Raw genomic sequence first — 13,275 nt, forward strand, 5'->3', positions numbered from 1 at the left:
AAGTGGCATTTTTCTGTGTGCTGTATTTTATGATTCTGGATTTAAGAACACCTCAGAAAAGCTTTTATTAGGGGGAACTCTTGGAACATCCGCCGTTTGCATAATGTGTACATAATCCTTTACTGTATTACCATGCATTCAGAAAGACCTCAAACCATTTCACCTTCTTCAGATTTTGTTATGTCCTGGCCTTGGTCTCAATGCTTATTAGAGCACAAACCAAGCCTATAGAGCTCAGAATGCTCAGATTTTAAAGTTCATAAGAGCACAGTAGCCTTCCTGCTTCTGAAATGAAAAAAAGTTTGGAATAACCAGGATTCTTCCTATAGCTGCTCTCCCACCAAACTAAGTAGTTGGGGGAGAAGTCCCTCGGTAATAGAGGTGACCAACAATCCAATGGTCACTCTGGCTAAACTTCAAAGGTCCTGTCTGCAGATAGACCAGACTGAAGCCTATCCCAGTAAACAACACATAATAAGATTGAGTACACTTCCTGGCCAAAAAAAGTCACTTGGATTTAACTAAGCAAATGATCTGGTGTTGCTGCAGTTGGTCATCTATAAGTTCAGTATGTGCTGAAAGAATGAGGTCAGCTGAGTACCTGAATATACTGAATATAGACCAAGTTATTCCATCAATGGATTTTTTTCTTCCCTGATAACACGGGCATATTCCAAGACGACAATGTCAGGATTCATGGGGCTGGAATTGTGAAAGAGTGGTTCAGGGAGCATGAGATCATCATTTTCACACATGGATTGTTCACCACAGAGTCCTCATTGAGAATCTTTAGGATGTGCTGGAGAAGACTTTCTGCAGCAGTCAGACTCTACTATCATCAATGCAAGATCATGGAGAAAAAATAACGCAACACTGGATTGAAATAAATCTTGTGACATTGTAGAAGCTTATTGAAACAAAGCCACAGTGAATGGGTGCCGCAATAAATGCTAAAGGTGGTCCAACAAAATATTAGAGTGTGACCTTTTTTTGTGTTGACTTTTTTTTGGCCAGCAAGTGTATTATCAACACTTTTACTTGGTCAAAATGTTTATACTCTTGTGCCAAATAAAAAAAAAAGAAATATTACTGTGAAAATAAGTAAACTTGCTGAGTGCTTAATTACAACACTATGTTTCTGAACCAAGAATAACGCTGTCCCCTTGTCAGTTAGTGTTGCTGTCCTCTTGTGCAGAGATGAACAGTTATTTAAGCCTGTTGGCCAGGGTTAATTTTTATCCTGTCACAAATACCTGCGGCACACCCACAACTGGTGTCATCTCCAGTTACAATTTGAGGGCATTTTCTCACTTGTCCAGAAGGAAATGGGAGGTAGTGAGACAAGTGGAAAGAGTCATGTTACAAAATGGACCAACCCACCCCACACGAAGACCCAGGAGCAAATACCAGCACCAGGATTAACAATAGCGAAACCCAGACCACCAGTTTTAATTAGGACTTGGTACTCTGGACCGCTGCCAGGCTCAAAAGCAACTTTCACACTTTACCAAACCAAACATCATGAATCAAGCGCTCCCAGGTCCAGAAAAAAGGCTAGTGTGAAAACACCCCCAAGTTACCATTTTTGTGACAGGGCCCCTGGGATATACAGTTTCCCATTATAGAGAATCTTTAAGTCTTACTATACAGTTCTCATTTACAATGTAGTGGGTAACCATGCTTAACTGACTGATGCTTCTAACGTGACTTGGTGATATTTTACTAACAGCATCTCAAACAAAACACCAAACAACTGTCAAAGTTTCAGTAGTTACATGAACTCTTTATTAGTTAATATAATATAATCTGGTACCTGCATTTGGGTTACAGTTGAACGTAACAACATAATCAGAAACAGAAAAAACAATATAGTGTTTTCATGTCAATAATAAACTGTACAGTTGTTTAAACATTCATATTTATATCTATTTACAATAAATACATGGCCATATATGACTACAGAAAAAAACGTGACGATCTGATTTCACACTGCACATACAGTATACTTCAAAAGGAAGAAAAGAAACTAAAATGTACATTTTTGACTAATGTGGCATTTGTTCACAATAGGTTTAAAAATTTTGTCCCTATACTAGTACATATAGCACACACATCTCCCACAGAAACTTACCCCAGACCTGCTGGGAAAATATGTAGTGTATTTATGTTATCTGAGTGGTTTAAAATAGTGACATCATACAGGCCTGTAGTAGTACATAGTTGTCATCTGATATCTGGCACTACAATATTACTGAGTATAAAATTATTTTAATAACCTCTTAGTTATTTAAACCCCTTCAACTGCAAAGGCTCATATGTGGGCCCACACTTGCTACAAATATTAATTTAACATGGCCTTTAACAAATAACTTCAGTTTTTATTTAACTTAGAGACAAGAAGCCTGCATTTAACGCATTTATAACGCATTTTCTTTATGTCCATTTTATAATTTCTCCCAAGGTACTGGTTAGGACAGTTAATTGTCTGCAATGGATCAGTGCTGAGCAGCAGGTTGATCAGGATATCGATCTGCAGTCCCCTTACTTGATCGTTCACACCTAATGAGGTAAGGACGCAAACACAGAGCACACTCTCACTTGTTTTATTTCTGGCCAACAAGCTCTTCATCAATAGAGACTAAAGGTCATCTCTGGAAGGGTTCCCTAAAGACGCTTTTCACAGCTTGAAGCCACTACATATTGCAAACACAGACACTCACACATGCACACTCACTTGTGTTTCCAGCTTCAAAGATTTTCTGCTGTCTTTGGTTGTAAGAGGCAAAAAACTAAATTCTAAAACCTAAAGTCTACGATTTACACCCAGCACAGAAAGTCACACTCAGCAGGAAGGAAGGAGATGAACATTGATGTCTCTTAAAATCGTGAAGCTATTGTCACTGGCTAGAGTCTGAAACTCTGCCCTGGTAACAACACAGAGCTCTGTTTTGTAGCAGTGTTCAAACAACAGAGTGAAAAATGTCCAGTGTACTATTAAAATCCCACAAACTAACTCTCAGGACCCCTCTGACATACATTTTTGCTTTACTCTGTCCAGTAATGCAGTATTATTTTCTTAATATACAACACAGTTGCACTGCAATGTAATTACAACATTGTTTAACCAAATATCGAGCATAACCTTGTTCACGATAGATTACAGCATTTACATGATTTTATGTGTTTCGGATCTAACTACAGAATAGGATCCCCAATTTAGCTGAGCCAATTTACCACTTTAACTTTAGAATGCATAAAGATGCGTGCTGTCTAGAGTAGAGATGCATGAATACCGATACTGGTACAGTTTATCGGCCTGATACCAAGCCCATTTGCTCATACTTGTAATAGCAAACAAGTTACTGCTACGAACATCCGATACCCAGATCGTGAGCACGGGAGAGGGCGTGAAAGAGAGAGAGAGAGCATGAAACAGAGAAAAAGAGAGAGTGAGAGAGAGAGTAAACCGCCCTTAGCAAGACAGAACTCATGAAGCACACCATCTAGCCACCTTGACATCAAAGAGTTCATACATCCAGTGCAAAGTGTCTACATGTAGTAAAACAACACTGGTAAAAAAGTCCAAGCAGGTGAAACTTGCTTTAAAACACTGCCTTGCTCCTCTTAGCTCCTTCCCGCTCCTATTTACTTCCTTTTGTTCCCGAAAGTACCATCAAATAGGCTGGTGTGGTCCTGACATAACATAATCACGCTAGGATAATAAACATTGATCCATAAAAAAAAACATACGTACATAGTGTAAAACTAATCTTAGTTCTTAAAAATATACTTGTTTAAAAAAATGTTTATATAACAAAACTTAAAATGAACAAATTAACTTTTGCACTTTACTACTTTACTCTGACAACTACACTCTTACACAATGCTCCTGATTGCCTAATTTTAAGTAGGTGTTGGCATTGGTATCAGCAAATGCAAAAATTGGTTAAAAAATGGTATTTATGCATCACTGGTCTAGAGGATACTGGAGACATTCTGAAGGTTTAAGAATGTTAACGCAAAACATAGGCTGCAGTAGTTTGGCCACAAAACGCCTATAGTAAAGCCTTCAGAATGACTATTTCTGCATCCAATAACAATGTTCTGTACAGTACTCCCAATTAACAGTACTGTGCAAGTCTTGCGTAGTCAAAACAGTTAGCACTGCATACTATAAATACAAATAAATAAAAACAGTAAAATGGAGAATGTTTTGCTGGTTAGTTAATGTAGTAGATGTGTTGGTTCAAGATATTTGAAGTTCACAGATATGGTGGCTGAGCTCTCTGTGAATTTCAGCCACTCTATGGACTTGTTCAATTTCACCAGCAGCTTACCCATTTTATTGTAATGGAGGCATGTTTAGACAAGCTAGATAATGCTTATGAACGTGTGTGTGTGTGTGTGTGTATATGTGTGTTTGGGACTCCATCTCATGTGCTCATTAAACCCTTCAGTTCACTTCTGCCTAACCTCATTTATCTGGTCAGTCATTCTTCAGTCATTCGTACACTTCATATACAACTTCTCCCAAACAGGGTCCACTAAGGGTAACGAATAGGACAAGGTTTCACTGAGCAAGGCAACTGTTAGGGGCACTTAGAGGCCTTAAAACCTGTTGGACTCGGGTTCAAACTAAATATTATAGAGCACTTATCACAGTCCTTCGAAATATATATGATTGTATATACAGTAAATCTATTCAACTCTATATATTCATATACATTTTCAGTATACAACAATGTAACTCAGGGCCCCCAAACCCAGTAAATGCTTTTATATCTGAATGAAGAGCTCCAAGAAACAAGGGTACAATAAGTTATTGTGGGTTAAGTGTTATACTCTTTGTAATTGGCAAACGTAGATATATTTCAGATATATTTCATATATGTATCAAAAATACGTTTTGGGTTCAGGCATGTTATTGCTTTAAGCTCACTCTACATTCTATGACAAATATTTCTTCATCATTTAGTATCTCTTTTAACAAGCTTCAGGAGATTTCAGAAAATGAAAAAGAGGTGAGAAAGGTAAGAGAGAGCTGAGGTGAGATGAATAAGCAGGCGACACTGCACCTGAACTCAACAGAACAAGAAACAGGCAAACAATAGGAACATTAAACATAGTAACAGAAAACTAAAAAACTCTCCTCTGAAGAAGAAAAGGTAGTGACTGAGAGAAACAGAAAAACAGGAAGAGATAGAGAGTAGAAGAGAGAGAGAGAGTAGAGAATTAAGACAATATTTTATTTTCTGTCTCACCTTTTTAATATGAACACTGCATATTCTCTGTATTTAGCTTATGATAAAGTATTGCCCGAATATGAAAAATAACCTCAGATTTAAGATACCAAATGTTGTCATGTTTATGCATACAAAAAGCACTATTGGAGCTGGATTAGTTTTACTAGAGAATTCAATGCAATTCAATTCAAATGTTGTCACAAAGCAGCTTTACTGAGAAACCGGTACGAGCCTCTTATGAGAAAGCACTACAGTGATGCCAGTAGTGGCAAGGTTGTGGCAGCAACAGTGGAAAGGAACTCTCTCATACTAAGAGGAAGAAACCTTAGAAGGAACAAAGACTAGAGGAGGTTGTAAAATGTAATTTGAATGGGATTTAATGAAATGATTTATCCATGAAAAAAGTACCTTTTTCATTTTTTTATGACTACAAACTGAAAGGTCATAGCCAATAGAAATACTATTTTGTATGTATATTTATGTATATTATATTTTCAAGTTAATTTTTCCACAAGAGTCAAATAATCCACTTTCTCAGTAGGACTGAGAGAGGGTGAGGACATGCCCACTCCTTCTACATATACATATGAAGTCAGCCATAGACTCTTTTCAAACTGCCGCCAGTGCAGCATCACAAGGCAGCTTGGAAAAAAAGCGACGTGTCCCCAGCTATGATACATAAGCTAAAAGATGTCTGTGTCAGCCAACAACTCACTGTCTGAGATCACTGTCTATCCTTCTAGAAAGACTATTATATTGCTCCTTTGAACTCTGGCTACTCATGGCAAAGTTGCATGATTGGGAATCAAACTTGTAATCCTTGGGTCATAGTCTGCTGAGCCACTGGTGAGCCCAGTTAGAAATTAATTCAACTTACAGTACAGTTTTAGTTCAGTTTAAATTGTTTTAGTATGTCAACCTTCCTCCAAAAATCTAGAGATCTATAGACATTATATTACAAAGTTCTATAGACATTATATTACAAATTATCATTATATTACAAATTATCATATTCTAGTGGCACTCCCACTGCAGTTCTCTTCAGGGGTAAAATTAATCCAGTCCAAAAAAGGCTTTCTTTGACACCTAACATGACATGGCATTAAATGACCAAAAACAGCACATCAGGAGATAGAGTTCTGTCTTCTCCTTTCTCTACTTCCACTGTCCATCAATCTGTTCCTCTCCACTACTCTGCTGAGAGTGTTTGGGCTGGGCTTGAACCAGGGGCCTGGCAATAAATCACTTGAGGCCCCTGAACTGTAGTCCTCGTTCAAATACACAGAGAGGCCAGAGTAACTGGAGGCAAAAACACTATCATCAGAAACACTGGCTTCAGACTCAGAATCTGTGTATTCTGGCTCAGGGGACATGAGGAAGGAGAAAGGAGCCCGTCGGGATCTAGAGTCCCCTTGGGGTTCCCACGAGGACAGGCTGTTGTCTGGGGTGCCGAGGCTGGATTGCTGAGCGCTGTAAGGCCTGGTATCTGCTGTATGTTTCCGCACTCTCTCCTTCCCCCACTCGTTCTCTGTCACTCGCGCTGTGTGGCTCTCCAACTCGCCCTCCAGCTTTCGTCCGCTGTCTCTCTTGCTCTCCATCTTGCCCTCTCTCTCTCCTTCTCTGAGAAATGGCCCATCCTCCTCTTCTCCTGTCTCAATCTCCTCCTCCCAGTGTTCACTTTGTGATCTCTGCTTAGGGATGGGGAGATTATAGGTCTCTCCTTGATGCTCTTCCTCTTTCTCAGCCTTTCTTTCTCTCTGTCTGTTTAGTTTTTGCCCACTATCCTTGTTTTTACTCCTCTTCTCCTTCTTCTGTACCCTGTCTCTCCTCCTGTCCTTTACTCTCTCCAATGGTCTATACTCCTCCTCTTCCTCATCTTCATCATTTCTCCTAACGTCTCTCAGCCTGTTTCGGGATAAGCTCTGTGAGCCTCGGCTCCTCCTCCTCCTGTCCTTCGATCTTCTATCGTGGCCCTCTAGGCTGTCAGGGCTCTCCTCCCCTCCCTGGTCCGACCCCAGTTCCTGCCGCACTGTCCTCCCACCCTGGCTGCGGCTCCTGGCTGCTCTTGGAGGACTTGGTGTGTCATCCACGCGGCGGTGGTTCACTGCAGCCAGATGCGGCTGCAGGGCCGGGGGCAGGGAGGAGACGGCTGCTCTGTGATCACGGCCTAGAAAGAATGATAGACGGAGGGAGAGAAAAGAGAAAAGAGCAGTAGGAGGGAACAATTATTTTAACATCTACATACAAAAATGACACATAAATACAGTTATGATAGTATGTTTAAAATATGGTGACCTTAGACACTTCCAGCACTTGAGATTCAAATTACTTGAGCTGAATTTGTTTAACCATAAAAATACTTTTTTATTGATGGTGCTTATAGATATTTTGTTGATGACAAGCTTATGTATCTAAAATTAAGCCACTTAACTCTATAGACCTTTTTCACACTTTTGCAAGCGTAAATAGCAGCGTTAAGTACTTTCCGTTCTTGTTTTAATCAATAGCTGTAGCTACTGTACGTTCTTAAATACACAAATAATTTACCAATAACAGTTTATACACCATCAGGAATACACGGTTCAACTTTACCTGAAAAGTATGTGTTATTTTAACCAGGAAATAAATAAGACAAGTAAAACCGAACTGGAGTGACTCACTGTTCAGCCCAGCATTCACTCTGGTTCAGTTTAAAATAAAATTAAAACAAAAATAGTGATTAAAAATCAGCATTAATTAATTTAGCATTATTATCAGTGAGGACTGTAAGCAGCATGTGTTGGTGGGTAGTTTAATGTAGAAATATTATGTGTGACTGAGCGGGGAACCTGACACTTTTTTTAGAATGAAGCCCAGTAAGCATTTTTTTTTTTTTCTGTCAGAGATGTGATTAAGTGTTGATCATAAAGAAATGCTTTGCTTTATAAAAACTTGTCTGCAATCTGATTAAAGCAGCTGTAGCTTCCAGTAATCAGTTCTGTGCTGCAGGAGACAGCAGACCACACATGGGTCTAAAGTTTTAAACTTCTGTGTGACGTGGTACAAACTGGCCTTGTATGCCAAGCCTGTATGAGTTTTTTGAGGCTGTACACTGAGTGAGGCTGAACACTAGCTCATGACAAGGCCACATAAATAATTGATTACCAGATTCATACTGCGCAAATCAGTACAATGTTCTTTAACTCCCATGGGAGTCAGAACATTGCATTGATGCTAGACAAAGACAAAGAATGAGAGAATAATGTTTAAAGTTACTCCACTATAATGCAGCACAGGTTAACGACAGCAGTGACTCTCGGTGGACGGCCATGCACGAGCGACAGAAAGAGTAGGACAATAGGGAAGAGATGTGTGGACACGCTTAAAAAGAGACATCAGACGACAGAAAAACAGGAGAGCACGATGTAGAGAAAACAGGAAAATGGGAGAACTAACAGGAACGACTACCAACCGCGTGTTCTCGGTCCGCCCGATCACATAGAAGCAAGGCTCGCCCAGTTTGGAGTTGGTCATACAGAGAGACAGACTGGAAAGTTCCACTGAGTTTGAGAGAGAGAAAAGTACACAAGATTCCCTCGCGAACAGGGAAACGTAAAAATGAAGAAAAAAAAAAATAAGGATGAGAAAAAAGAGAGGAGGGACAGGAGGAGTGTGGATAAAACAATAATATGTGTAGGAAACAGTAGTCAGGATAAATCAAAAATCGATAAAACGATAGAAAATAAAAAAATATGTAAAGGTGAAAAAGAATGTTGAATGAAAATAAAATGGCAAAAGGGATAAAAAAAGTATCAGTAAAATGAAAAAGAAGAAAAAAGAAAATGGGAGAAGTCAAAAGAAAAAGAGCACAGGAAAACAATTGTTAGTGAGCTGTTAAAGACATAAAGAGAGTTAAAACACCAAGAAATTGCAGTTTAGTATTAGTAGAGCAGAACCACATTATCTGTCATCTGTAGCTCTATCTGTTTGAGTTACAAATAATTTATCTAATCTAACGGTACTTTTATGCATGCACTGTTTTTGAACATCTGTTGTCTCCATTATAAACGAGCTGTGACTAATAAGCTAAATAAATGATGCGTGTCTGTATAGATGAGTTCATGCTTCAGTCAGAAATGTAATGCTGCCCTCTGGTCAGTCATCCTTACCGTAGTCAGGAACATATCCGTTGCCTTTCTTCAGGACGAGATGGATCCTTTGGCCTGCAGTCCTGATCTGCTCTACAGCTTGACTGTGAGTCATTCCTGTTGTGATTTGGCCATTGATCTCCACTAACTGGTCACTCACCTGGAAAATGTAAGATCAGTAAGATATAAACAAATTGGCACTAAGCCAGTAGAATTATTTTGGTATGTTTGTTCACTGTAAATCTCTATCTCTCATATTGCATCAATGTAACCTCGCTTCGCCTCACTCTGCCTCACTCTACCTCCAGCTTTGTTATGTCACACTGAGTCTGCAGTGTGAGGAGCTCCCTCTATCCCTGAACACGGGTAATGTAGTTTGCTGTTATCCACAATGTTATTGCAGCCCTTTTTATGAGTTTATCCTGAAAACTCATATTACAATAACGAGTGAATACCAGTCCAGATTTGGACACACTTTTCCTTTATTAACATTTAATCCATGAAAACATTTAAGGGAAACTTACGGAATTATGTAGTAAATAAAAAAAGTGTTTGTCCTTCACAATCCCCTGATCTATACACTACTGAGATGGTGATGTGGGATGAGCTGGAGCTTCACAGCGTAAAAGAAAAGCAGCAACTATTGTTCAGCACCTCCCGGAACTCCTTTAAGATGCTGAGAAACTATTCTAGGCGTGAAAAAAGACTATTGAAGGGGTGTAAGATAACATGACCAATCGCAACGTGCATTGCGCAGGGTGTACAATAAGGCCCATGGAGTCATGAAATGCAGTGTGCATCCTAAAATAGGTGGATAGTTATGTTTTTCTTTTTAGTTTTCATTTAGTCCTGAAAAATTACACACACACACCTGAATCTTGCGACTGCGTGAGGCCGGTCCTCCCTCCATCAGGCCAAGAACATACAGGCCCATGTTATACTCAATCCCACCTCTCAGGCTGAAGCCAAATCCGGTGGGTCCCCTCTCCAGATCCACACTGTAGTACCGTGAAGAGTCCTGCTGCGTGTGAATGTGTGTGTGTGTGTAAGAGAGAGAGAAACAGGTAGACATGGTGATACCAGTTTTTTGTTGCCATACCAACAGGTGTGAAAGAAAGCAAGACAGGATGATAATCTTGACTCACCTTTTGTTTAAGCCTTTGAGACTTCCGGCTTTTGTAATTGGCATCGTAGTCTGAGTGATCGGAGGAGTCTGAAAGCGGGATGGAGCAGAGTATTCATGACCAGACAGGACAAATCACATTGAAATTACAGTCATTTCTCTACACAGGCTTCTAATTTAAATAGAACTGGACTGTTAGGTCCTTCACAGTATGGTGAGGCTAAAAAAAAGGAACAAAATAATTAACAACATAATTGGAAAAGCTGACAGCCCACTAAACACCATATTTTTTGTGAATTGCTAAAGAGAAAAAATATTTTTACTCATACAAAACTATAGATTTTGGTACTAAGATTAAAGTGAGGGTTGTTTTTAAATGTACTGTAGATTAAGCTGCAGTAAATGGGTGCACTCACTAGCACTGGAGCGTGGGACAATAGTAAGGCGTAGTGTGTTTCCGGCTCTGCGCAGTATCTGAGCCAGCTCTCTGTGGGGCAGGGTGACCACACTGCGCCCCTCTACGGCCTCCAGACGGTCCCCTGGACGGATCTGCCCACTTCGGGCTGCAGGACTGCCCCGACGAACTGTCACAAAGCGATGGGGCAGCAGAGATGCCGCTAAGGACAGAGAAAGAGAGAGACACGATGGTTAGAGAATGTTAGATCTACATAGAGCTACATGTAAATACGTAGGCAAGCTATTCTATTCAAATGATACTTTTTCTGAATGCTGGTGAATTTTCTAAACCTAATAGAAACAGGTCTGAGATAGTTTTGCATGGACATGTCAGGCCAACTTGATACTGAAGCCATTACTTCACAGATACAATATTTATAGATAGGATAGGTATGCATTTTTTTAATATAATAGTGCTTGTACAGCAAAAAATTAATAAAGTGAAATAAAAAAGAAAAAAGCTACAAATTAGGAATACATTTATTGTAAACTACATAGACAAACAGATAGAAGTACTGATAGATAGATAGATAGATAGATAGATAGATAGATAGATAGATAGATAGATAGATAGATAGATAGATAGATAGATAGATAGATAGATAGATAGATAGATAGATAGATAGATAGATAAATAGATAGGATGAATTCTGAGGGCTGCTAGGTAGTAGCCATGTTTGACTGGGTTGTTAAGGTGTTGCATGGTGGTTGCTAGAACATTTCTCCTTAAATTTAACCACAATTGTATTACTGGTATTACAAGTGTTAAAAAACTGTTACTGTCATCAATATCTTACCATAATTTTACTAGTACTACTTACTATGACATTAACATGCAATTAATTTCCATGTAATACCATGTTTTTGCCATGTTAATACTAATTACTGTCTTTGTAAGGGTATTGTTATGTTCTACGTGATTACTATTTTTAACCAATATGTTATTACTATGACTACTATTACTGTTGCCATGTTATTATAATACTTGAATTACTATTATGTTAGTACTGTTATAAATCATTCAGCTTTTCTTTAAACTTGAGTTGACCTTTATTAACAATATAGCATATATTAATGAAGATACAACCCAGTTAAAACATATGAAAATCAAATAAAATACAAAAGTAGAATTCTATATTTCGGACAAACCATGATTAAAGTTATAACTATAAAACACAAAGCTCAACTGCATAGATAAGTAAATAATATTAAATATGCACATCCTGAAGGAAATACCAATGCATGCAAGCTTTTCAGCAGTTGCTACAATAGTATTTATTTGCAGGTGGATTATAGATAGGTCGGCTAAGAAAAAAGAAAAACATTATAAAGAAGGTACTTTAAAAGAATGAAATAAAAAGAGTGAAAGAAAAGATCTAGCTAAAGTGCCAAAACAGGACATGATGACATAATACTACATTTTATTTTTCCATATCAATATTGCAACCACAATAATTGGCTTATAGCGGTTCAGTATCACTTCTTTAAAAGCCAAGACCAATTAAAAACATATCTCTATTGCCATCTCTATAAATAAAACTATAAAGCATGTCATCTATACTCATGTCACTCATGTCACATATCACTACATTTGTCTACCATCACAGGTAATGAACAGACAATTCAGACAGGTCTTAGTGGATGAGCAGAGTATTAGATGAGGTGTTAGGACAGTCTGTCAGTAGTGCACTGTTCCACAGCTCTAATGGACATGTGGCTATGAACTCTTAGCCCTGGCCCCAGATCAAACAGTCAGGGCTAATAACTCCAGTGTAGTGCCATTTAACTGGCCACGGTAAACCTTGTGAGGATGTGTGTGTTTGTGTAAAAGTGAAAGAAACAAGAGAAAGGGAGGTTTAGATATATAAGATATAGTTATAAGATGTGTGGCTCAATGCATATTTTAATCAATTATTATTTCAGCATCTCATTGATGCCTCAAGAAAATGTAGAAAACCTTTTAAGTACAAAACTTTTATCAATTTATTATGCAAGTACACTGTATGTCCAAAGATGAATGGACACCTCTTCTTCAGAGTGCAGTCAACGTCTTTAAGCTGAACCAATCGCTGAATGTGCACACAATGTACATTTGCACACACACAGCTTGTCCAGTCCCTGTAGAGAAGTACTGTCAAGAGAATATGACTTTCTGGAGCAGATTATCAGGATTATTATGAATAAGAGGCATACAGTAAAGCTGCACAGCACTGAGCTGTAAAGCATGGGCACTGTGTTCTCTGGAATGATGGTGATCCAACCAAACCTTTTGGGATGAGTTGGGGACGAGGTTGGGTGGTGAACATCCTACACCAACAGTCACAGA

General features: G+C 38.8%; 1 protein-coding gene across 2 annotated transcripts in view; it reads right to left on the reverse strand.

The window, feature by feature from the left end:
• Positions 1–1,758: 1,758 nt before the first annotated feature.
• LOC103038904 (membrane-associated guanylate kinase, WW and PDZ domain-containing protein 3) overlaps positions 1,759–13,275 on the reverse strand; it is a 121,494-nt gene continuing 109,977 nt past the window's right edge. Inside the window, exons 13-17 of one of the 2 annotated variants that reach the window (XM_022670646.2) lie at positions 10,910–11,110; positions 10,516–10,583; positions 10,242–10,388; positions 9,392–9,530; positions 1,759–7,410 (exon numbers count right to left, since the gene is read on the reverse strand). In XM_022670646.2, the coding sequence (XP_022526367.2) occupies positions 6,368–7,410; positions 9,392–9,530; positions 10,242–10,388; positions 10,516–10,583; positions 10,910–11,110 (1,598 nt within the window). In that variant the 3' untranslated portion in view covers positions 1,759–6,367. Of the gene's footprint in view, positions 7,411–9,391; positions 9,531–10,241; positions 10,392–10,515; positions 10,584–10,909; positions 11,111–13,275 lie in introns of both variants that reach the window. The other variant, XM_049486236.1, reaches the window with a different exon arrangement.

This window comes from Astyanax mexicanus, chromosome 12, assembly GCF_023375975.1.
Source record: "Astyanax mexicanus isolate ESR-SI-001 chromosome 12, AstMex3_surface, whole genome shotgun sequence".
NCBI classification, from domain to species: domain Eukaryota; kingdom Metazoa; phylum Chordata; class Actinopteri; order Characiformes; family Acestrorhamphidae; genus Astyanax; species Astyanax mexicanus.